We start from the raw sequence: 26,244 nt of genomic DNA on the forward strand, positions 1-26,244 counted from the left end.
AGAGACTCCATCGCAAAAAAAAATGTAAATAAATAAATAAACAAAAATGTAAGAAATGTGATGTTCTGAAAGCTTAATTCTACCTTGTAGCCTCCAATGCGATGCTCCTGCTTAAACTCCTTCCCGTTTTTCAGCCACCGCATGGTTGGCGTTGGGTTCCCCCCGGCTGGGCAGCGAAACTTGACAGTGTTGGCCGCAGGCACAGCATGGAGCCGCTTTTCCATCTTTTCTGTGTTGGTCCAGTATGGTGCTCCTGTTTTGGAAAACAATATTAGAATGTATACTGATGGACAGCTTCCCCTCCATGAGTAAACTCCGAACAGGTAAGATCATTTCACTTTGCATGTAAATGCTAGGCTATTTTTTAAATCTTTGGGTAATATTTACATTTGGAAAATATTTTCAGAAGTCTAATCCAGCTGGCTGAGCAGAAGGTCCCAGAGAGGGACGGTTCATGTCTACTAACAGGAAGAAAAAAAAAAAAAGTGTTTGAGGCCCCTTCTCTCTCTTGTTCTTGATGCCAGAAAATAATTTCATGCCAAATCATGTTTTAAAATGCTATTTTATATACATATGAACAACATATACAACTGTGACAGCTCAGTCCTCCAAAAATATATCATTTTGGATTGCCACACCTATTAAATGATCACATATACACACTAGTAAAAACAGGTTGTTCTCAAAAGCCCTATCAACTTATCCATTGGAGCCTTACTTTAAGGGCAATCAATACTATAAATTATCATTTTAATATAATAAAATAACCCAGAGAGGCATTCGTACATTTCTCAGAACTTATATACAAACAAACAAACAAACAAAAACTGTATCACTAAATACATACTAACTTTTTTAATTAAAAAAAAATTTCTTTCCAATGGTGGTTATGAATGCCATAACCCTACCACCCCACCTAATGATAACTTAAGAGGAGGCTACCAATTAAATGATATGTTGAAGTTATGCCCTCCAAATGTCCCCGAAGTCATAAATACAAGTGATTTTTTAAAGTCAAGAAAAAAGTTTTAAATCACAAAGTAAAGTATATTTTTTCTAAATAAAAGCCACAATATCAAGCCAGAATACCACTGTAAATTCTTCATGTCTGCTAATAATGGCGAATGACTACTACCGACTGAAAGCTTCTACTTTGCCAAGCACTGCTCAAAGAGTTTTTACATGTCAACACATTAATCTTCACAATACTTCAACAAGAAAGGCACTATCATGATCTTGGCTTCCAAGTGGGGAAACTGAGGCACAGAGCAGTTAAGTAGCCTGCCAAAAGCCACGAAGCTTGGAAGAGGTGCAGCCAGGATTTGAACCACATCAGTCTGATGCCAGAGCCCACTATCTTCAACCCTACTCTCCACTGCTAGGAAGATGCAGCTTCTCCATGAGGTTGGAATCCGTACCTTCCACCAATCTGATGTTTAAGGCTGAAGTCCGGGAAAGCCAGCCTGGGTCAAGGCACACATCCTCCTTTTTTCCTGTCCAGAACCTCTACTGTACAGCAATTTAACTTTTCACATATATGTTTCTGTCTTAGCAAAGTGGTAACCAAAATCCCTGTATTCCTCTGAAACAGCCACCAACAGGGACTTGAACATTGTAGAAGGCTAATTCATAACTATGCTTATTTCTGATGAAGGCTAGACTGAACAACAGCACACACAGTTCACAAACCCAAGGCAAAATGGCACTAGGCAGGGGCTTTGTCTCTGACGCATATTTAGAAGTTTCCTCTATTCTACGGGTGTAGAGCACGTCCCTGGGGGATAAGGATCCCCCTTCACTTAGCAGCCAGACTCTCAGGGTACAATCAGGAATTGAAATCGCTGCATCCAAACACCTACCCCAATTAGCCTTCACGCTTGCTCTTGAAACCTGTCGTCAAAGGTAGAGCTGAGATTTCTTTACAAGGGCATGCTGTATCTTTATCCCTGTGCTTATCTAAGTGTCAAAGTGATGGGATTTTGGTGCACCCATATGATGCTGAAACAGTGGGAAGAGGGGCAAAACTATAGAAGCCAGGAGGGAAGAAGAGGAAGGAGGAGAAAGAAAGAACAGGGGCTGAATTCTTTCCTTTGAATCCAGTTGCATTTGCAACCTGGGTAGACATTTGGCTCTGGGTGTTGAATGCCCATAAACGCACCTATTCTTTTGAGGGTTCACCAGGGAGTACTTGATTCCCATTCATCCCAGGACTCTCAGGGCCTGGCATATACTGAAACAATTTCAATAATCTTTCATTTTAAAAGCTTCTACTTAGAAAAATCCATCCACAGCCACAGCCACTAAAAAGAAACCATTGAGAGCACAAAACAAATAATGAGCTTTGTCACTACACAAAGACGTTTACAAATCTGACCTAAATGAAAAGCATACCTCATGCTGTCAGGTGTCTGCACTCATGTCATTTGTTTAAGTAAACACAATAGCCTATTCATATGAATTAGCTAAATATTAATGCAGTAACTCTTTCAGATAACATCAATTACTGCTGAGCTGATCCTGTGGAATGTCTTTTCTTTTTTACATAAAAGAAATCAACAGATATGTGCTTACATACCATTAGGCATGATTTTTATGTTCCCTAAAAAAAAAGTGGGATTTAGCTGAAGGAACTAGGAATGTTGTTCTTTTCTGCCCTCACTGGGCCAAGCCATGGGTGAGACTGTAACAGCCCAGGGACCGGCCCAGACCACGCGCACCTATGCAGGCCTGACCTGTGGCAACAGCCCATGGGCAACCCGCACCTTTGTCTTGGTGCCTCGGGAGTGATTTAAGGACTAAGGTGAAATAATGTTGCTGGAATTTCTGGCAGGTAGCCACTTCCCTGGGGTGATATTTCAATCATCAAAGCTACACCTATAAAATCTGCTTCTGCAAAACACAGACACAGCCATACAGCAGGGTACGGGCGCAGTGCTGCTCATCTAGGTCTCAGAGATCTAAGGTTGGGGGCCACCATAAAAAATCCAGGCACAACCCTCCACCCAGGCTCCCATGTGTGACCAGCCCCACCCTGGTGACTGCTAACATCACACCAGCACACAGCCTCTCTTTAAATGTCAAGCTCACAAATATGTTTAATGAACTTGATATGGGAGGGGAGGAAGTCTTTTTTTTTTTTTTTCTTTTTTTGAGACAGCGTCTTGCTCTGTCGCCCAGGCTGGAGTGCAGTGGCGCGATCTTGGCTCACTGCAAGCTCTGCCTCCCGGGTTCACGCCATTCTCCTGCCTCAGCCTCCCGAGTAGCTGGGACTACAGGTGCCCGCCACCACGCCTGGCTAATTTTTTTTTTTTTTTTTTTTTGTATTTTTAGTAGAGACAGGGTTTCACCGTTTTAGCCAGGATGGTCTTGATCTCCTGACCTCACGATCCACCTGCCTCAGCCTCCCAAAGTGCTAGGATTACAGGCGTGAGCCACCGCGCCTGGCTGGAACTCTTTTATAAATTAACAATAGCTCTTCCTAAAATACACTAGCTTTATGTGAACCTTGAATCTGTAAGATCTAGAAAAACAATAATACTATAAGATAGCCCTACTGTGTTTCCTTCATCAGCAGCCTTGTGTCCTCTGTATGTTTTTGCAGTTGGAAAGGACACACATGGAAATGCCAGGGCCTCCCAAGAACTGCAAAGCAGCTGGAGACAAACACCATCCAGGAACTTAGAACAGGCTCCTCTACCTAAGGAAGCCCCTTTTATACTAAGGCTCGTGAACAGCTTTAACAACTCTCATTTGGAGAAAGAACTCATGTACCAAATTAAAGATCTACTGAAGCAGAGATCAGCCTTGTCCATAGTAGATGCTTAACAGGGATGTTTACTCAACAATCTTATCTAAAATGAATCTGCAGGCCAGGCGCAGTGGCTCACACCTGTAATCCCAGCACTTTGGGAGGCCGAGGTGGGCGGATCACCTGAGGTCAGGAGTTCGAGACCAGCCTGACCAACATGGTGAAACCCCGTCTCTACTAAAAATGCAAAAATTAGCTGGACATGGTGACGCATGGCTGTAGTCCCAGCTACTAGGGAGGGTGAGGCAGGAGAATTGCTTGAACCCAGGAGGCAGAGGTTGCAGTGAGCCGAGTTCATGCCATTGCACTCCAGCCTGGGTGACAAGAGCAAAACTCTGTCTCAATCAATCAATCAATCAATCAATAAAATGAATCTGCAAGCTAAGGACACATGAGTTTCCCTGAACTTTATATACCTTAGAGGTGTATGAAGAGCGGGCTTAAAGTCAGCTAATAGAGACGTGTGGTATAAACTTCCAATGGCATTCAAAATGAATGACACTAATCCACCTGTAAAGGAAACAAATTAACCTCGATGAGAGGTATGGTTCCTTTGGCTCTGACATTCTTAGACCTTCTGATGTAATAGGTACCACAAGAATGATGTTCTCCTAATCATCAAATACTAAGAATGAGCTGATTAAAGAACAGTCAGACCCAGCCACAATCAATCAATCCCATCCCATCAATCAAATCCCATCACCAGCGTATAGCATACCTACTCATTATCACTTTCTACACTGTAACAGTCATTGCACATTAGTAATAATATTAAGTAGAATTTTACTTTAAGACAACAGAAGTCTTTTAAGATGCAATGAGTTAAAGAGAGATTTATAAACCCACAGAAACTTCCTTCAAAGGACTCCAACACAGCCTTTATTATTCCCACCCCAGAGCCAAGTTATTCTTTCTCAGGGCCCCTTCTTTGTGATAGATGTGTGCTTCCAACATCAGTGTCTCTGTACTGAAAAATACTCCTTCTGATGCTGACCAACAACAGTAGGGCACCTGGAGGGTACAGCTGGAGTTGTCTTTAGCCTATGGAGTAGGCACTCAAGCGTTATTGGATGGATGGATGGATGGATGGATGGATGGATGGATGGATGGATGGACGGACGGATGGATGGACGGATAGATGACTATTAAAAGCTTTAGCTATAAAATGAAGTAGTTGCACTGATTAAGGTCCCTGACAGTTCGAACACACTTTCCAGGTATCTATGTGCTAGGCAGGTATTGATTCTGTCAACAAATGGTAGGATTATATGATTTCTTTTGACCCTGCAATTTAAACTTAGTGAGAAACCATAGGCTGCTGGGCCTGCCCCCACCAAAACCCTTGCACATCTCAATGCTGACACCTAAGGTTTATAATCTACTCTCTCTCTTTCTCTCTGGAACCAAAAAAGAGAGAACACGGCCCAATGATTTAAAGGAGAAACATGGAATCATATTACCAGGCTGTACCAAAAGAGACCTCGGTGACCATCTGGCCCAACGACTGATGATATCAATGTCATCCAGAAAGGTTAAGTGATTTGATCAAGGTCACACAGCCAGAGGCCGGGCTGAGGCCAGGCCCATCTCCAGCTCCCTGAGCAGTGTTCCTTCAACCACTCCAGCCTGCCCTTTGAACTCTCCCATGGTAATTAAGTCAAAAGTTCAAGATTTATGTGAGCAGTGGCCACCAATGACTGCCAACTGTATTTTTATGGATGCAAAAAATTTTAAAAACACAGCCTGTTCCAGCTCCTAGATTAAGTCTCACAAACTCTCTAAAGCCCCACTAAAGCCTCTGTCTCGAGTCTATAATTAGGGCTTTTAAAAATATCACTAATCAGGACATTTGAATGCTTTGACTCCTGACAGGGGAAACATGTCTCAGAGCTCCCCACTACCCTGCAGTTCTGCTTTCGGTTTGGTATAAACTAAGAGAAAACAAATCTAACAAAATATGGAGATGTGAGTGAGGATATGATTATGAGGGGGTATGTCTGTGGCTTTGAGAAATCTCATTTAAAACTTGCTAACCAGCCAGGCATTCAATCAGAAATATATGTTTTCAAAACCAAGCAAGTTAACCACAAGTGAAAGAACTGAGCCCACTGGCAGACCAGTTAGCCCATGGGAATTCCCAAGATCTGCCTTCAAAGGAAACTTCTCCAATCATTGGCTATGCTGTTTGACCAAGGAGGAGACTGAGAAAGATATTCAGTCCAACCATTGGATGGAACACCATCACCAGTCTTTGTGATAAAATACCAAAAGCAGCTTTTTCTTTTTTTTTAAGAGACAGGGTCTTGCTCCATTGCCCAGGCTGCACTGCAGTGGTACAACCACGGCTCACTGCAGCCTTGACCTCCTGGGCTCAGTTGATCCTCCCACCTCAGCCTCCCAAGTAACTGGGACTGCAGGTATGAGCTACCACACCTGGCTAATCTTTTATTTTTTGTAGAGATGGGGTCTTGCTATGCTCCCGAGGCTAGTCTCAAACTCCTGGGTATACACGATCCTCCTGCTTCGGCCTCCCAACTAGCTGGAATTACAGGTGCGAGCTGCCGTGCTGGCCCAAACCAACTTATTGATGATGTTTTCATTACAAAGGGAATTTCTAAAAATTTGCAAAGCCTGTGTGGGTTTTTTGTTGTTTTTGTTATTGATATTGTTCTTTTCAATTCCTAGAAACTTCAACACAACTAAGAAGCCTGCTGTTACCAACTTAGGATCTCTACCAAGTAAAAATCCCAATTAGAACAAAGGTGACTTTGAACTGTTATCGGCAGGTTAATCAATGAAATGAGTTTGGAATCTCAGGCTAACTACCTTCATTTTCCCTAGGTACTTCCAAAAAAAATAGCCTTTCTCCCTGACATGGAGTGTGGGCATCTGCAGGTCTCAACAGGAATGAAACCAAAATAGAAAATTACTTTTTCTCTCATCACTCGAGAGAAAGAACCACTTTAGCAGCAAGAGTCTTGATGCAACTGTCTCTCCATCACTTCCCTCGAGTTAAGCAATGGACCTGAACTTTTCGTCCATCATGATCTTCTCAAAAACTAAGTCTCAAGCTCTTCAGAAACATTGATCACCGAAACAAGCTGGAGACAATAAAAATCCCTCGAACAAATGGGTATATGCATCTACCTAGTTGCTGCCAGATAACCCATTAACATACCTAGTACCTAGGGAAGGCAAGAACTAGTTAACTTATACTTTTCTATGCGAAAGGATAAATTCTCAACCCTTCAAAACCCTCAACCTGGATGCATTTCAAAAATTAGCATATGAAACTGCAACTTTCTTTCTGGAGAAAATGTGTTGCACTGAGGGGCATATGTAACAGCATTATTTCCTGGCAACCAGGCTTGTAATGACATCACAGGACTGTTCCACTTGGAAACATCTAGTGCTGGTACCATGTGAGGTCATCAGCTAGTCAGCTGCTAAAATATGACCAGAGAATGCCCTGCACATCTGTGATGAAGAAACCAACTTAAAAAGATCAATCAAATCAGCCCATGGCTGGGTTTTTCAATGCATGTACAACATGATGTTAATAGATACAGTTTTGCTTTTTTTTTTTTTTTGAGACGGAGTCTCACTCTGTCGCCCAGGCTGGGGTGCAGTGGCACGATTTCGGCTCACTGCAACCTCCACTTCCCGGGTTCAAGTGATTCTCCTGCCTCAGCCTCCCGAGTAGCTGGGACTACAAGCGCCTGCCACCAAGCCCGGCTAATTTTTATATTTTAGTAGAGATGGGGTTTCACCATGTTGGCCAGGCTGGTCTCGAACTCCTGACCTTGTGATCTGCCTGCCTCGGCCTCCCAAAGTACTGGGATTACATCCATGAGCCACCGCGCCCGATCTTTAATTCTTGATTGTTATTTTTGCCATTGTATTTGGCACCCAAGCTTTTCGTACTCTGTACAGAATCTAAAAAATACTCTAGCAGGCAGCTGAGCTTGCCTTCTTATGTTAACCACCAAAATTAGATCAATAATCTAGCAAATCAGCAGAGGGAATAACCTGCAATATATTTTTCCAACTGGAAGATACAGAACTAAATTTTCAATTTAGTTGAAAAGGAGAAAAAAAAAAAAAAACTCAAAAAAGCCCAAAAATGTCACCATCAACACAGGGTCACTGGAGCATCATTTGTCAAAGTTCCTAAAGAAGAACATTCAAACACACCCCAGTGGCATTTTCAGACAATCAGAAGGCACCAAAGAAATCAATCTGGACACATGAGTGTTTTCCAGGTGGCTGAAAATGCAAAGAATTTGGTGCTTCTGCAATTTTCCCTATTAATCGGGTCAGGCATTTGACACTTGAGGTGGCAAAAAATTGTTTTAATGGCAACGTCCCCTTTCCTGCCTTGCCAATTACCCCGGCCGTGGCATTCCTCTGTCCACACAGGCCACAGCTGCTTAATCTCAGCCGCCCCAGGCTGCACCTGTGAATCAGACCAGCCTAATCACACTAACAGATGGCAGAGGCCAAGTAGCCAGCTAAGAACCGCTATCACTTTAAATAGCATCTAATGTTTCACAGACACCAAACAGAGGCACCTCCTCACAGCAGTATCTCCCTGGTACAGCTAACACTAGCCCTTAATCACTGCAGAGCACCCATTTCAGGAGCAGAGTTGCTGTCATTCGAGAGCTAATTACAAAAGAACCCTGCTTGCAAGGTGAAGGCATGGCAAGTACACTGTTGGTTGGCATTCATCACATGGGTGCTCTACCCCCTGGCCCTTCTGCATGGGCGCTGGGCAGTTAGGAACACTGTTCACAATGCAAAGCATAAGGTCCACAGCACATAATCCTTCTGAACCACTCAGCCTGCCTGTCATGTAATCCATACCTTGCTGTTGCATTCTATTGCTTCACATGGTTTCACGGTAACCTGCTATTAGGCAGGTAGCCGACAACCAGGACAACGCAGTTCCCCAGGCATCCAAAAACCAAGCTGACAGAATCTGATGTCTCAATCCATAGAGAGGGCACCCACATACAGTAAAACTTGAGAGCTGTAAACACCTGTACAAGCATTCTCACTCCACCCCCATCGTGACCCTAGGATGCTCTCAGGCAACAGGCCTACAACTGAAACGCAGCCCTTCTTTTGCTTGCTAAGCCACAATTTTCCATTCAATAAAGCAAGAATAAATACTCTCTCCACCTGATCGGGTTATTGGTGGCATGGACGGAACCAGCAGCCAGCACAGAGCCTGTCTAGCGCAGGCCCTCGGCATCTTTGCCTCCAGCTTCATGCCAGAGCCACTGGCCAAAAGAAGTGAGTGGGCCAGGTGCCGTGGCTCACGCCTGTAATCCCAGCACTTTGGGAGGCTGAGGCGAGCGGATCACGAGGTCAGGAGATCGAGACCATTCTGGCTAACACAGTGGAACCCCATCTCTACTAAAAAATACAAAAAATTAGCCAGGTGTGGTGGTGGGCGCCTGTAGTCCCAGCTACTCGGGAGGCTGAGGCAGGAGAATGGCGTGAACCTGGGAGGCGGAGCTTGCAGTGAGCCGAGATAGCGCCACTGCACTCCAGCCTGGGTGACAGAGCAAGACTCCGTCTCAAAAAAAAAAAAGAAGCGAGTGACATGCTCCACTGTATCAGTGCTTTTTATTAAATAACAATAATGATAACCTCTTTAGAAGGCTGGTACAAATCACAGAAGATACTTCCACTCACCTTATTATCCACTGTTTTACGAACAAGACCGCTAACAGTAAGCTCCCATTCAGGGCAGACCTCCACGTGCAAATTCTAAGCCAGTGGTTGTCGCATTTCAGTGTGAATCAGAATCAGCCCCAGAGTTTCTGAGGCAGTGGGTCTGAGGAGGAACCTGAGAATCTGCATTTCGAGGGAGTTCTCAGGTGATGCTGATGCTGCTGGTCCAGGAACTTTACTTTGAGAACCACTGCCCTAAGCTTCCTCTTGACAAAAAGTAAAAACTGCATCAATCAAAATATTTCTCTTTTGCCCCAGCTGCTAGGAGACTCAGGGACAAATCTAAGTCTTCACTTAAGTAACTCATTTATCCGAGGCACCTACCAATATCTATTTTATCTTTTTGCTTTAAAAAGCTAAAAGACAGGCTGGGCGCAGTGGCTCACACCTGTAATCCCAGCACTTTGGGAGGCCGAAGCAGGCAGATCACCTGAGGTCGGGAGTTCCAGACCAGCCTGACCAACGTGGAGAAACCCCGTCTCTACTAAAAATACAAAATTAGCGGGGTGTGGTAGCATATACCCGTAATCCCAGCTACTCGGGAGGCTGAGGCAGGAGAATTGCTTGAACCCGGGAGGCGGGGGCTGCGGTGAGCTGAGATCGCACCATTGCGCTCCAGCCTGGGCAACAAGAGCAAAACTCCCATCTCAAAAAAAAAAAACAAAAAAAAAAAAACCTAAAGGACAGTCTTTTCAACAAACAGTCCCAGAACCACTGGACATCCACAGGCTAAAAAGTGAATCCACACACACACCTTACATCCTTTACAAAAATTAACTTAAAATAGATTACACACATAAATACAAAATACAAAACAATAATACTCCTAGGAGGTAACATAGGAGAAAATCTAGATGACCTTGGGTTGGGTGATGACATTTTAGGTATAACACCAAAGGCACCATCGATAAAAGAAAAAACCGGACTACATGAAAGTTAAAAATTTCTGCTCTGCAACAGACACTGTCAAGAGAATGAAAAGGCAAGCCACAGGTGAGGGGAGAAACTATTTGCAAAAGAGATGTAATAAAGGACTGTTATCCAAAATATACAAAGAACTCTTATAACTCGACAGTAAGAAAACAAACAACCTAATTAAAAAATGGGCCAACGGCCTTAACAGACATCTCACCAAAGAAGATACATGGATGGCAATTAATCATATGAAAAGGTGCTTCACATCATCTGTCATCAGAGAAATTTAAATTAAAACAACAAAATACCATTACACACCTATCAGAATGGCCAAAATCCAGAACACCAAGCACATCGAATGATGTGGAGCAACAGGAACTCTCATTCATTGCTGGTGGGAATACAAAATGGTGCAGCCACTTTGCAAGGCAGCTTGGTGGTTTCCTACAAATCTAAACATACTCTTCTCACATAATCCAAAAATCACACTCCTTAACATTTACCCAAAGTAATTGAAAACTATGTCCCCACAAAAACCCGCATAAAGATGTCTGTAGCAGCTTTATTTGCAACTATCAAAACTTGGAAGCAACAGAGTTTGGTTTTTTTTTGTTTTTGTTTTTGTTTTTTGAGATGGAGTCTCACTCTGTCACCCAGGCGGGAGTGCAGTGGTGTGATCTCGACTCACCGCAACCTCCGCATCCTGGGTTCAAGTGATTCTCATGCCTCAGCCTCCCGAGTAGCTGGGATTACAGGCATGCACCACTACACTTGGCTAACCTATGTATTTTTAGCAGAGACAGGGATTTTGCCATGTTGGCCAAGCTGGTCTCGAACTTTTGTTCCCAAGTGATCCACCCGCCTCGGCCTCACAAAGTGCTAGGATTACAGGCGTGAGCAACAGTGCCCAGCCGAGATATCTTTTAGTAGGTAAACGGGTAAATAAACTTTGATACATACAAACAATGGAATACTCAGTGCTACAAATAAATGACCCATCAAGCCATGAAAAGACATGAGGGAAACTTACATGCATCTTACTAAGTCAAAGAAGCCAATCTGTAAAGGCTACACACTGTATGATTACACACCCTAAAGTCAACCACAGCCTTTGGGTGATAATGATGGCAGTGCAGGTTCATCAACTGGAACAGATGTACCATTCTGGTGGGGATGTTGATAACAGGACAGGCTATGCATGTGTTGGGGAAGATTATATGGGAAATCTTTGTTCCTTCCTCTTTATTTTGCTGTGAACCTGAAACTGCTCGAAAAAATAAAGTATTGCCAGGCGCAGTGGCTCACACCTGTAATCCCAGCACTTCAGGAGGCCCAGGCGGGTGGATCACTTGAGGTCAGGAGTTCAAGACCAGCCTGGCCAACATGGTAAAACCCTGTCTCTACTAAAAATACATAAATTAGGCTGGGCACAGTGGCTGATGCCTGTAGTCCCAGCACTTTGGGAGGCTGAGGCAGGTGAATCACGAGGTCAAGAGTTCGAGACCAGCCTGGCCAACATGGTGAAACCCCATCTCTACTAAAAATACAAAAATTAGCCAGGTGTAGTGGCAGGCCCCTGTAGTCCTAGTTACTCAGGAGGCTGAGGCAGGAGAATTGCTTGAACCTGGGAGGTGCAGGTTGCAGTGAGCCAAGATGGTGCCACTGCACTCCAGCCTGGGTGACAGAGCAAGACTGCATCTCGGGAAAAAATATATATATATACATAAATTAGCCGGGTGTGGTATATTACTTAGGCCTTGTTTAAATGTACCAAATTGACTAAAATCCTTTTAAGAAAAATGTAGAATATACCATGTAAGCAGAGAACCCCAATACCCTATGTACAAACACTTTAGGAACATTCTAGCCAAGTCATTGGAAAATGCAAGTAATGCTATATTGTATTTTGTGTGTTGAATAAACATTTGCAAGCACCCACTCTTCTGAGCACTATACAACTAGGAACTCATGTAATCCTCGTAACAACCCCAGAAGATAGTATTATTATTATTATTACTCCCATTTTATAAAGAAACTAAGGCACAGAAGTGAAATGAGCAACTCAGAAGTTGTGGAGCAAGATTCAAACCCAGGTTGCCCAGCTCCAAGAGGCTACGCCATGTTCTTCCTCGCAAGTAAATGGCCTCTCCCACGTTAGCACTCAGTGTTCACGGCCCTCATTAAGCAAGCCACCCTTGGCTCCCTTTTCAATCGTGGTCTACAAAGTAAGGCACACGTCCTTCATTTTCACTCAGCATGAGGTGTGTGTTGTAGGAGGCCAGGTTTCTCACCCTAGGGATGATTGACATCTTGGACCAGATAATTCTTTGTTATGGGGCTGTGCTCTGCATCCCTGGCCCCTCCCCAGCTAAAGGCCACCAGCACCCCCTCCCTCTGTTGTGACAACCAAATATTGCCCAATGTGCCGGGAGAGCAAGAATAGGCAATTGCCCCAGTCACGCACCACTGGATTAAACCAAGCACAATCACTGATTACAAGGAAAACCAAGATGTTACATGGTTCTACTATTCTTATGTCTCTGAATAGGGAGAAGTCAAAGGGAAAAGGGAAAATCAAGGAAAGAAAAGTAGTAACTGCTTTGAAAAACGAATGACCAGTGACACGAGAAGAAAGGACAAACGACAGAGAAGGCTGTGCAGCAACACTGGTTTATTCTCAGGTTTGAAAGTCAGGAAAGTAGACACAGCGGGGAAAGGCAAGGGCCGCGGGACACAGCATGGCGCAGAAGAGTCGACAAGAAGACAGGTGACAGGCAGGACTTCCCTCCATGCTCCTCTCTCGGGGACCATCGGAGCCGGGCAGTTACTTACTCTTGTTGTTACTGTTCTCACTGACAAAATCTTCCGCACCATCGGTGTCATCCTCATCATCTCCGGATGAGATGGCATCTGTATGCAAAAGAACATATTCCATGGATGTGTTTTTTGCAAAGCAAAAAGGTTGCAATTATCTACAACTGAGACCTTCTCCATAGCAAAGTCAACAACCCAGGAACCCTCGCAAAGAGCCTGGGATTGTTTTCAGTTAAGATAGTTTTAATGGCTTAAATTTTCCCTCCATGATGACAGTTGGTCTATGTTATGATTCTCAATGTTTTCTGCTTTCACGCTATTTAAACAGGCTATAAAATTGGATATATGAGAACTGGATTTCAAGCTTCAAACAGTATTCAAGCCCCTGACAAATTTACCAATTGTGTAGCACCCAAAGACTCTTTTTCCAACATTAACCTTTCAGTATGCAGGGTCCCCTTGAAGAAAGAAATTGATCCCTAACAAAACTCAGTCCCTGTGTGGCCCTTCTCATCATCAACTAACATTCTGAAAGCAGAACTTTAAACTCGGCCACAAAGGGGGCCTGTTCTGTCCCGCTCACTGCATAGAAGGAAATCAAGGAGAGAAACTCAAACTCTATTAAACGAATCAGAAATCTTGAGTATCCAAATTTCAACTCTATATTCTAAATGCCAAAGATGTCAGTGGTACAAAAAAAAAAAAAGCATGTATTTACTTAAATAAAAGCGTACTATCTTAAGAAAAATGTTACTTTGTGCACAAGAATTCTATCATTCTTAATGATTGGCCTTTCTGGTGCACCAGGTCCCAAAGAAGAATTTCAAAAACTATGAAGCTGTATGCCTGGCATCCAATTACAATTAGAGATCTCACTACCTTTTCACTTGGCCAAAAAAATGTAAATCAGATAATGGCTACAGAGAAGAGAGAGCATAGTGCTGGCGGGCCAACTCACCTGTGACATTCACCATGAAGTACCAAGTTTCACTGTCTACAGTCCTACTGGCAGTACAAGCATAGAGGCCGGAGTCTCTAGGCGTGGCGCCCTTTATCTGCAAGTACTCCCCAATAAGCACTGTCCTATTGTTGGGCCCCAAGTGCACCCCATCCTTAGTCCAACTGATCACGGCGGCATCTTTCAACAGGCAGCGCACCTCTAGCGACTCCCCTGGCGCAGCCACGTACACTTCTGGTTGAGAGATTTGGTATTTGGTTGGTGGCTCTGCAGAAAGGTGGGAGAGAGAAGACGGAGACAGATGGGAAGGAGGGAGAGGAGAGAACGTCCAACAAAGGTCAGTGGAGGCCTGCTTATTCCCAGGAGAAGCTGTTCTTGCTCTGCAAATGGCCCCAGCAGGCATCCACCTCTCCCCAAGCCCCAGGAAGTCAGGAAGTATCTGGAACAGCAACCAGAGGATACCCCCAGAAAATCTGTCCTGACTTAGTTTCCACATCCTATGGGGCTTTAGAAACAAACCAAACCATAGCATGGAAGAATATTCCACAAGAAAATGTTTAAATTGATTGCCAAAGCGTGCTTGCACCGTAATACCTGCAAAAATCTGTTATTGTGGTATGTTTTATTTGTAAGAATGCCGAGTTTTACACATTTGTACGTGAAACGTGACTGTGCGCCACACACACATACACTCTTTATTATTTGTGCTAGACTTGGTCTGTTGCCCCAAGGCCAAGCTTCTTAAAATGAAATGTCTCAAACTCAAGGAAAACTAAGGGATCCTTCTACAAGATTCTTTGCCACCCAGAGTTTTCATGAGCTCTCATGTTCAGATCAGTAGTTTGCCGGTTTAGAGACCTAATTCTGTGCTGGGTGAGCTGAGACCTGCTGTTTTCCCAAAATGATAAAAGCCTAGAGGCCTTAACACCAAAAACAAAAAGAGCAAAATGCCCAGACAGCTGCAAGGCAGTCTCCATTGCACTTACAGGGGTCCTGAAATGAAGCCGCTGGGTGCTGTGTGCCCCCGACTCCACACGACAAAGCTGAGTCCCGCCCTGCTCACCAACACCCACCACACATGTCCCAGGCTTCTTCTGTAGGGACAGTCCTTCCTCCCTCTCTTCCCTGTCATCCACCCTCCAAGGCCCAAATCAAGCAGGGTCCTCCATGATGGGAGTCACCTTGCATCAATCCCCCTGGGCGGAAGAGCACTGGCTCCCTCCCCCTCCACCATGCACCTGCCCACTTTGCCAGCTCATGGGATGCACCATATTCTCATGAACGCATCCCATCTCCCCAAGGAGACACCAAGACCCTAGAGAAAAGGCGTGGGTCTCATGGTTCTCTGTGCTTCCCGCCACCGACCCCATCCTGCTTGGCAGACACATGGCCATGTCAAACAAGGTCACAGTTCCCAGATATGCAGCACGGGATTGGACCCACAAGGATCCAACCCACACAACCTCTCCACTGGAGTTGAGAGGACACCATTGGCGTTTATTAATAACAACAGCTGGAGCGGCCAGCTGGGATGGCCACGAGGGCCCAAGAAGGAGGCTTTCATCCCTCCAGTGAGAAGTGTGAATGGGACCCAGAGTTCCAGGCCTAGAAAATGCAAAGCTTCCCAGCACTGAGACAGCACCAAATCAGGGCAGGATCAAAGGCAACTGTTTTGCCTAGACACCCCTCAGAAGGACAAATCTCCCACAGGAGACTGAAATCAAGTCAATCTGTGTTTCAGTCCCACTGTGAAAGGAGCAAGGGCCACACGCATCGGGGACAAGAAATCCCCCTCACCACCACCATCAACAGCCACACAGGAGGCCCGGGGCTTCTCAAAGGGGCATCACCAAAGGCATGCATGCCAAGCCCCAGATGCCAACTAGCACGTGAACACAAAGAGAGAATCACAACAAAAGGAGGAAAATAGAAGCTAAATGTAACATGGACAAATGCACCCCAAAGCAAGGAAAGCCCAGCTGACGGGCAGGTTATGTTTCTAACATTTGTTTTCTCACTCAGTAATTATTTACTGCATGTCTACTATACAACAAGCCTATTCTGGAAGCTCCGCAGCAAGAGGAGACAAGATAAAGACCCTGCACTTGTGGAGCGTCCATTATGGTGGGGGTGACAGACAATAAATACAAAATCTACAAAAAATACAGTGTTCTTGCTTAAGCATTAGGAAGAAGGACATGGCAAGGTACGGGCACACACAGCAGTGGCAGAGGAGGGCTGGTCCCTTGGCAGGAGGTGGCGGATGATGGCCCGCGGGCCAAGCCAGCCGCAGCTTGTTTTTGTAAACAAAGCTTTATTGGAACACGGCCATGCCCATTCCTTATTGTCTGGCGCTGCTTTTGTGTGTTACAAGGGCAGAGTTCAGTCATTGCAACAGAAACCCTGTGGCCTGCAAGCCCTACAATATTTGCAGTCTTGCCTTTGCAAAAAGTGTTTCAATCCCTGTTGTATAAGACAATCAGAGAGACTTCTCCAAAGAACAGGCATTTGAGCTGAGAAGTGAAGGACAAAGCGAAGTTTAAAAGATGTTGGGAACTTAGTTTGAAGGCTCTTAGAGCAAGTCTCTCAAGGCTGGTTAAGTCAAAATGCGGCTGAATTGAGTGACTAATAGAAATACTTTAAACTATGGAGACCAAACAGAAAAAAGAAAGGAAGAGAAATATGAGAAGGAGGAGAAGACGGCAGGGATTCAGTCTGGTCCCAAATCTTGGCCCATCTCCCACTCCCAACATCCTAGAGTCACAGATTCACTCAACATGAGAGCTGAAGGGGCCCCAAACGCTATTGGTCCAACCCCTTTGACAGCTGGCTAAGGCAAGGACCAGATGTCCTTTGAGTCCCAGGTCTCCAACAACTCATTGCTGAAACAGCACCCACCATGTTAGAATGAATGTACATTGGATTAGTCTGGGTCATAAAATGATCAATGTCTATTACGACAACATCACATGATCAGCAAGTCACCAGGAATGTTATGGAATGTACTTTCCTCTTAGCCAGAATTGATCACCAGGGCAGCCGCTGAGCAGAAGCAGCAAAGCTTCCCTCCCTTACAGGGAAGGCACCTGGGACCCACACACCAATCTGCTCCATCCTGACCCTCAGATAAGGTGCAACCATGTCCCTATGTCACGCAGAGGAATGCTCTAAGACTCCATTAGGGGGAAAAAAAGAAAAAAAAAAAAAAGATAAGCAAGGCATTTGCAATTGTGATGCAGAAAAAAATCTCTCTCCCGGCAAAGGAGGAGTTATGATGTATGATTTCCTGTTTTTAAATGAAAGTGTTTTCACTGAGAATCCTTTCCTTCACCTAAAATCAGTAAACCCCAAAATCTTGCTGAAACTGGGGGTATCTGAGCTGCTGGACTACCACGTGCTGTTCTAGAAGGAAGAACAGGGGACAGCGAGGACCTGTGTCTTATTCGGAGCTGGACATGGGAGATGCCTGGTGAAGGGTGCTGCCCTGGACGAGAAGAGGATGAAGCCCTGAGTTCCCACGCCTCTCCATTCCTGCTTAACCTTTTGGCCTGGTGTTCCCCATCTGTTGCAGGGTAAGAGTACCCAAATACTGGTTTATTATTGGTAAGATTCCAATGAGCCAACGAAGACGAACCTGATCATCAACTACAACGTGTCGGGCTAATAACTGTCACTATTACTGTTATTCTTCAAGGCGGAAGATACTTGCTGTGATTTTTTAAGCACCACGATTTTCAGAGGATAATCACAGAACATCTGGGTTTCTTTTTCTTTTCTTTTCTTTTTTTTTTTGAGACGGAGTCTTGCTCTGTCACCCAGGCTGGAATCCAGTGGCACGATCTCGGCTCACCGCAACCTCCGCCTCCCAGGTTCAAGCGATTCTCCTGCCTCAGCCTCCCGAGTAGCTGGGATTACAGGCGTGCACCACCACACCCAGCTAACTTTTTTGTATTTTTATGAGAGACAGCGTTTACCATGTTGGCCATGCTGGTCTTGAACTCCTGACCTCGTGATCTGCCCGCCTAGGCCTCCCAAAGTGCTGGGATTATAGGCGTGAGCCACTGCGCCCAGCCAGAACACTTGGATTGCTATCTCCAGATACAAAGTGATTTTACAGGAGTCCCATCTCAATGGACAGTTAAGATGACTTGATGTACTAAAACTGCTTTTGATCCCAGTAAAACCAGATCAAAACTGTCATCTAGATAGCCAAGCTTCAAGGATAGTAAAATATCACCCCCTAAAATACACCAATGAGATAATGATGTTTATCCATAAAAATCAAGCCATCCTGTCTTCAAAGTCTCAAACCAGTAACTGCTGTCTTGGTAAACTGAGAAAGCAAGGACTCCTCCCTCCACCCCTTCAGTGGTCATTTCACAAAGGGCCCATTTTGGGGATCAGCGGTGCCTTTAGTAAACATGCCAGTAATACCCCTGGGTATCCCAGAAGACTCTGCAAGCACATGTTAGGGAGAATGCATGAATAAACACACAAGAAAGAGAGAAAGAGGTTGGGGAGAATAAAAAGAGGAGGATGTAAGTAAGAAGAGAGGCAGGGATGGGGTGGGGTCATACGCTGGGGAGGGGCCAAATGCCACACTGGTAGCCTCCCAGGCCACCCAGTGGCCCCCCAAGCCCAGCCTGCAGGGCCCAGCACACACGACACATATCAAAGACAACCCCGGCCAGGGGGCCAAGAACACAAGCGCCTAACAGCTGGCTCAGTGGAAGCAGCTCTGTCCCTGCCCGTGTCCTTGGGTCCATTTGCCGTCCACAGGGCTTAGCTTCTCTTCTGGGTTTGAATGCTGCAGGTGACCTGACCCGCTGCCCACTCCCTGCAAACATGCACTCCCTGAGCCCTCCATGTTCATCCCCACAGTTGTACTGACCTGGCCCCAGGCTGCGCGGAGCCAGGACAATCAGAGAATCCCCTGTGCCTGCATGTGCAAAGGGGCCTCCCTAACTCTGGTCACCCCCCATGGATGGACAACCTCTCCCTGACTCTACCAGGCTGCACAGCCTGCTCTGTGAAAGAGCAAAGAATTCCCCAGGAAATGTACATAACTCCTTTTGTAGTCATGTGAGCACTTCCTGGATTTACTTTTTCCCATTGCTGTGGCATACTTTTCACCTTTCCTGTGCGAATCCACCAGGGGTGCACAGCCCAACATCTCCCTCATCTCCTGCCAAAACGCAATGGGGAGAAGGTTCCAGAAGCCGCCTTGCTATGCACAAATGCTCTTTCAGAGGTTTCCACAGACAGAGAATATGTTTCCATGTATTTTTCACAATATGAATTAAAATTCGAAAAGAAGCAAGCAAGCTTCACAGTAGTATTGGCCAATCTTTGTCACTGTTTCCTAAAATTGGTAAACAAACAAGGCACCAAGTCTCCTTCCTGGGACACAGCTCAACACTCGTTTCTACTGCCGTGGCCACACTACTGCAGCCCTGCTGCATAAAGCTCAGTTGCATCCACGTGAATTTTCTCCCAGAAGTTTCAAATACTTGGGAAGTACCAGCAGCGTGTTAGCAAGCAGCCTTTTTTTTCTTTTTTTTTTTTTTGAGACGGAGTCTGGCTTTGTCGCCCAGGCTGGAGTGCAGTGGCGCGATCTTGGCTCACTGCAAGCTCCGCCTCCCGGGTTCACGCTATTCACCTGCCTCAGCCTCCTGAGTAGCTGGGACTACAGGAGCCTGCCACCACGCCCGGCTAATTTTTGGTATTTTTTTTTAGTAGAGACGGGGTTTCACCATGTTGGCCAGGATGGTCTTGATCTCCTCACCTCGTGATACGCCCACCTCAGCCTCCCAAAGTGCTGGGATTACAGGCGTAAGCCACCATGCCTGGCCTTTTTTTTTTTTTTTTTTGAGACGGAGTCTCGCTCTCGCCCAGGCTGGAGTGCAGTGGCGCGATCTCGGCTCACTGCAAGCTCCACCTCCTGGGTTCAAGTGATTCTCCTGCCTCAGCCTCTGGAGTAGTGGGATTACAGGTGCATGCCATCACGCCTGGGAATTTTTTTGTTGTTGTTGTATTTTAGTAGAGACAGGGTTTTACTACGTTGCCCAGCCCAGTCTCAAACTCCTCAGCTCAGGCAATCCACCCGCCTCCGCCTCCCAAAGTGCTAGGATTACAGGTTGCGGTGAGCTGAGCTCACGCCATTGCACTCCAGCCGGGGCAACAAGAGCAAAACTCCATCTCAAAAATAAAAATAAAAAATAAAATTGACTGTTTTGATACTTTAAAAATGAGAGAGACAGGTACTTGTACAGCTAATCAAAAAATAAATGGGCCAGGCACAGCAGGTCATGCCTACAATCCCAGCACTTTGGGAGGTCGAGGTGGGAGAATCACTTGAGGTCAGGAGTTCAAGACCAGCCTAGGGAACACAGTAAGATCCTCTCTCCACAAAAAATGAAAAAAAAAAAAAAAAATGGCCGGGAATGATGATAAACACCTGTAGTCCCAGCTACTCAGGGGGCTGAGGTAGGAAGATCGCTTGAGCCCCAGAGGCTGCACTGAGCTATGATCGCGCCACTGCATTCCTGCCTGGGTGACACAGCGAGACGAGAACCTGTCTCCAAAAATAAATAAGTAGCCCAGGCACAGTGGCTCATGCCTGTAATTTCAGCACTTTGGGAGACCAAAGCAAGTGGATCACCTGAGATCAGAAGTTTGAGACCAGCCTCACCAACATGGTGAAACCCATCTCTATTAAATATAAAAAATTAGCTGGGCGTGGTGGCATGTGCCTGTAATCCCAGCTATTTGGGAGGCTGAGGCAGAGGAGAATCGTTTAACCCGGGAGGTGGAGGTTGCAGTGAGCCGAGACCATGCCACTGCACTCCAGCCTGGGCGACATGAGTGAAACTGTCTCAAACAAAAAAACAAACAAATAAATAAATAGTATGAATAACAACAGGCATCTGCACATCAGCTGTGAGTAATTCCTGCCTTGACCTGGCCTTCCTTCCCTAAGAAAACCATCCTGTTATTCCTTGGGGGCTCATAGGACCTCTGACTGGGGAGAGAAAGAAACTGAGGCAGGGGCTGCCTGACTCTCCGAGCCCCTCAGCAGACCATTTGACATCACACGGAGTGCCACTAGCCACAAGCTGCATGAATTTACCTCTCTATAAGTAAACAGAGAGAAAAAAATCCTCGCTGTATGTGAAGATAGCCCCAGGAGGGGGAAATCTTGTAAAAGTCAAAAAAGGCTGTGACTTATGTGACTTCACTGCACACATCCAGCTGGACTTCTCACCCATCTCAGCGGGAGGGTTGTCTTGAGACAGTTGAAACAGCAAAAGGGTTTGGAAACGGTAAGCTATTTCAGGTAACACTTTACATTGCCAAACCAGCGATAGCAGCACTTCAGACTGTCACTTTTTATAATGTTTGCCTATAAACTTTTCCCGTGTGGTTTTTGAAATGGCGCCCAAATGCAAACAGAGAACAGATGGGAAACCTGAGTCTTGCCCCGTCCAATCACTTCACGGAGAATGGACGACAGATTTAAACTGTTAAGGAAGAAAAAAGCAGTTTCTACCAACGGCACAGCTCCCTCCATTACTTTTCACAAATTAAGCCTTTTCTGGGGTTTCCCAGGGATGGTGTCTTTTCCAACGTCTAGATCATCCTAGTTCCAAGGATGCGGTGGGGTCGTCCTGGAACCCATCCCACTGAGGTTTCTCCCTCCTCCAAAGTCAGAGGTGTCCAATCCCTAAACACATTCCTCCAGGAAGAAGAAAGAGAGAAAGAAATCCCTGAACAGACTCCTCTGGAAGAGACAGAAGGATGAAAGAGAGGGAGAGGGGGAAAAAGGAGAGGAGAGACGGAGACAAGGAAAAGGAAAGGAGAGAAACAGAGGGAGGGAGAGGAAAGAAGAGGAAGGCAAGAGGAAGAAAGAGAGGGGAAGGGGAGAGGAGAAAGAGGGAGGGGGCAGAGAGAAGAGGCAGGTTAGGAGCACACCCGGGAGGCATGTCCTGTCAGGGTTGCGGGCTGCAGGAAGAAACCCGTTTGTACCTGGAGGCACAGCTGGGACTCCCACAAGCACTGTAACAGGAGCACTGCGGGAAGGGTAGTAAAATGGCCTTCGGTTCCCGGTGCCCTCCCACACCTCCTGCCACCTTGTACAGAGTAAATGTCATGGCTGTAGGGCTGTAGGGCTGCCAGTGTCTCTACGGAAGAAACACAGTCCGGCTGCAAATGTCGCTACATAGTCACTGCACACAAAGCACATGGCAAGTAAGTGGCCGCCACTGTCCTCCCTGGTCCAGTAACCCCCAACTGGCCCTCTTAGTCTGGAAGATGTCCTGTAGTGGCCACGCCCAGTCCCAGCAAGAAGTCTTCACTGGTCAATACCCAATTCTCTGTCCATAGGAAAAGAAGAGAGATTTCTGCAAGATAGGGTTTCTGGAAGAGCCCAGCCCCCTCTTTCCTATGGCACAATCTGGGTATCACTGGCATCAGAACTTATCAGCAGAAAGAAATAAAGGCAATGGAGGCCAGGTGCGGTGGCTCATGTCTGTAATACCAGCACTTTGGGAGGCCCAGGCAGGTGGATTACTTGAGGTCAGGAGTTCGAGACCGGCCTGGCCAACAAGAGGAAACCCCGTCTCTACTAAAAACACAAAAATTAGATGGGCATGGTGGTGTGTGCCTGTAGTCCCAGCTACACGGGAAGCTGAGGCAGGAGAATTGCTTGAATCCGGGAGGCGGGGGTTGCAGTGAGCCCAGATCGCGCCACTGCACTCCAGCCTGGGTGACAGAACTAAACTCCATCTCAAAAATAATAATAATAATAATTAAATTAAAAAATAAAGGCAATGGAGTCCCGCCATTGAAGTCAGAACCAACCACCTTTGCGTGCCCTGCCATGAGGGCTGTGTACACAGCAACGAAGACAGCCTGCTGCAGCCCAGACATCCTCAAAGCCTCCCCTCTGCAAGAGCCGACTTGCAAGAAGACCAAATTCCTCACATCAAACAGAGACCTTATAAGGCATAGGTACTACGTGTTCTTTAAGGGGGCGAGGAAGGGACAAATACTCCGCACAATATAAAGGTGAAAGTTCTCTACCTCGAGAAATACTGCCAACATAAAAACGGAGAACAAAAAGAAGTCAAAGCAACAAACAACAGATAAGTACGCAGGCTGAAAGGGTGCAGTCCTCTCTTTCTAACCAGTTGTCAGGGTGTCTGGTAGACACAAGTCGGGACTGAAACCTCCCTGGTCGCTAACAAGGATGCCGGTAACAACAGCTAACAGCCGCCTCTGCAGCGGTAGCTGGATTTCTCCAGAAACTCCAGACTGGCTCATGTTCCTAGTCATCAGATGGGATCATGGCTAATGTTTCCAATATGGTAACCATTAAAAATTATATATTTAGGCACACCCCTCATATCATTTAAGTCTGCCTTTGAGAAACATGCTGGATGGCTCTTCATGTTTGAAAGAAATTATATTGTTGCCCATGAGAAAATAAAAATGCACACAGAGTAAAGAGCCTAAGAATGCACTTACCGAGGAGTGAGTCACCGTGTCTCCCAATGTCCCCACCCAAAGTGGAAATCCGCACTCCCTGTTTTGTCAGTATCCCTCTCGCTTTTGATCTGATGTTTTCGGCTGTTCATGACAGTGTTCTCCAAAAAAAGATGCACAGAGGGAAGGTTTTCTCTCTGGTCCCAACACGTGTATTAAAGTCATATTTCATGAGTGAAAAATTCCTGATGGACCACTAAGACACAGGTATTGAATCAGTACTGTGTGCATAAACTCCTAGATATGGGCAGCTTTGCTTGCATAAGAACTTCAAAATTGAGTCCTGGCCGAGTGCGGTGGCTCATGCCTGTAATCCCAGCACTTTGGCAGGCCGAGGCGGGTGGATGACCTGAGGTCAGGAGTTCAAGACCAGCCTGGCCAACATGGTGAAACCCCATCTCTACTAAAAATACAAAAATTAAGCCAGGCATGGTGGTGCACGCCTGTAATCCCAGCTACTCGGGAGGCTGAGGCAGGAGAATCGCTTAAACCAGGGAGGCAGAGGTTGCAGTGAGCCGAGATCGTGCCACTGCACTCCAGCCGGGTGACAGAGCGAGACTTCATCTCAAAAAAATAAATAAATAAAAATAATAATAATTTAAAAAAATAAAAGGCCGGGCGCAGTGGCTCACATCTGTAATCCCAGCACTTTGGGAGGCCAAGGAGGGTGGATCACCTGAGGTCAGGAGTTCAAGACCAGCCTGACCAACATGGAGAAACCCCGTCTCTACTAAAAATACAAAATTAGCCGGGCGTGGTGGCACACGCCTGTAATCCCAGCTACTAAGGAGGGTGAGGCAGGAGAATCGCTTGAACCTGGGCAGTGGAGGTTGCCGTGAGCCGAGATCACGCCACTGCCCTCCAACCTGGGCAACAAGAGCGAAACTCCGTCTCAAAAAATAAATAAATAAATAAATCGAGTCTTTTGTTCAGAAAGCATTTCCCAAAGCGACAGGCCATTAGATCATGTAGCGCCCAGGAAATAGATACTTGCGCTACAAGTTATGTTGAAGTCCTGCACGCCCCGGCTTGGATGTACAATGAGGAGTCTGTGTGCCTGGCTGCCTGGCCAGCCCAGCCCGAGCCTCCTACCTTCTGAAAATACACTTGCTGGACATAGCAGAGAAAGCTGGTACATCTCCAGCCCTTCAGGGCTTCTTGGGACACACTGTTCTGGGGAAAACCCTTTCATCAAAACGCATGTTGGGGGCTCACAAGGAGGTGAAGGAGTGAATAGGATGTGCCTGGCCTTTAATGACCCAATCTTAGGGTGAAGAGTGGCCCTACAGAGTTGTCACTCTGTAAAATGAATGCATTGTGATCTCCAGTCCTGAAACTGAACCCTCTGGTCTCAAAACACTTCCATTCCCTGAGTCCTAATGACAGTGCTCAGCCAGAGGCAGCTCTCTTCATCTTACAAAGTAGTAAAGCACCTGTCTCAACAGACAGCTATACCCCAAGCCTCTCATGGTCCCTTAGCAGTAAGGCTATGGCCTCATTTTTGTCCCCTCTCTGGTGACTCTTCAGAAAAGGCTGGGGGTGTTAAAGGTATAGACCAAGGCCGGGCATGGTGGCTCATGCCTGTAATCCCAGAACTTTGGGAAGCTGAGGCAGGTGGATCATTCAAGGTCAGGAGTTCGAGACCAGCCTGGCCAACATGGGGAGACCTCATCTCTATTAAAAATACAAAAATTAGCTGGGCATGGTGGCAGGCGCCTATAGTCCCAGCTACTCGGGAGGCTGAGGCAGGAGAATCGCTTGAACCTGGGAGGCGGAAGTTGCAGTGAGCCGAGATCACGCCACTGTGCTCCAGCCTGGATGACAGAGCGAGACTCCATCTCAAAAAAAAAAAATATATATATATATATATAGAGAGAGAGAGAGAGAGAGAGACACCAAACAGACCTGTCACTGACACCGAGACTATGCCACTTACAAATCGTATGACCTTGAGGCAAGTCCTCAGAGCAGGAACAATAATAAATGAGATAGGACACAGAAGGCACCCAGCACAATGTCTGGCACTTACACATCTGCCATCAGAAAGACCTTCCGGCTGAAATCCTCACTCCTCCGCTAAACAGGAAAAAAAGCAAGGCTGCCTAGCCAGGTCTTCTCAGTGTGGAAGGTCAGGAAGTGAGAGAGGAGGGGGCAGGGCTCCTGGTCTATTTCTCAATCCCTAACACAGAGTTGGGGGTTAATTATCTTCGGTTAGCATTCTGCTTCCTCCTGGTGCGTGCATGTGCGTATGTGTTCTTATGGACAGGAACATGTCAAGGAGGACTTCTTGCCTTTCTAGGAAACTTCTCCTTCCCTGCCACCCCTCCTGTATCCATGGATATACCCAGAATTCCACCTCTGGCTCTTCTGGTCCTTTCCCTGCATTCCAGTCTCCTGGGCACCTGTGGCTTTTCCCACCTCCTCCCCGCAGATGCCACTCAAGTCCCTGCTTGTAGGTTCATAT

At 46.1% G+C, this 26,244-nt stretch overlaps 1 protein-coding gene across 4 annotated transcripts in view; it reads right to left on the minus strand.

Moving 5' to 3' along the window:
* Positions 1 to 26,244, minus strand: part of FGFR2 (fibroblast growth factor receptor 2) — a 119,229-nt gene that overhangs the window by 72,814 nt on the left and 20,171 nt on the right. For 2 of the 4 annotated variants that reach the window (XM_008950985.4, XM_034931619.3), the window contains exons 3-5: positions 14,238 to 14,504; positions 13,298 to 13,375; positions 84 to 253 (exon numbers count right to left, since the gene is read on the minus strand). In XM_008950985.4, coding sequence (XP_008949233.1) covers positions 84 to 253; positions 13,298 to 13,375; positions 14,238 to 14,504 — 515 coding nt within the window. The remainder of the gene's footprint in view (positions 1 to 83; positions 254 to 13,297; positions 13,376 to 14,237; positions 14,505 to 26,244) is intronic. The other 2 variants (XM_024930382.3, XM_008950993.3) reach the window with 2 other exon arrangements.

The sequence above is a fragment of the Pan paniscus genome, chromosome 8, assembly GCF_029289425.2.
Source record: "Pan paniscus chromosome 8, NHGRI_mPanPan1-v2.0_pri, whole genome shotgun sequence".
Classification (NCBI taxonomy): domain Eukaryota; kingdom Metazoa; phylum Chordata; class Mammalia; order Primates; family Hominidae; genus Pan; species Pan paniscus.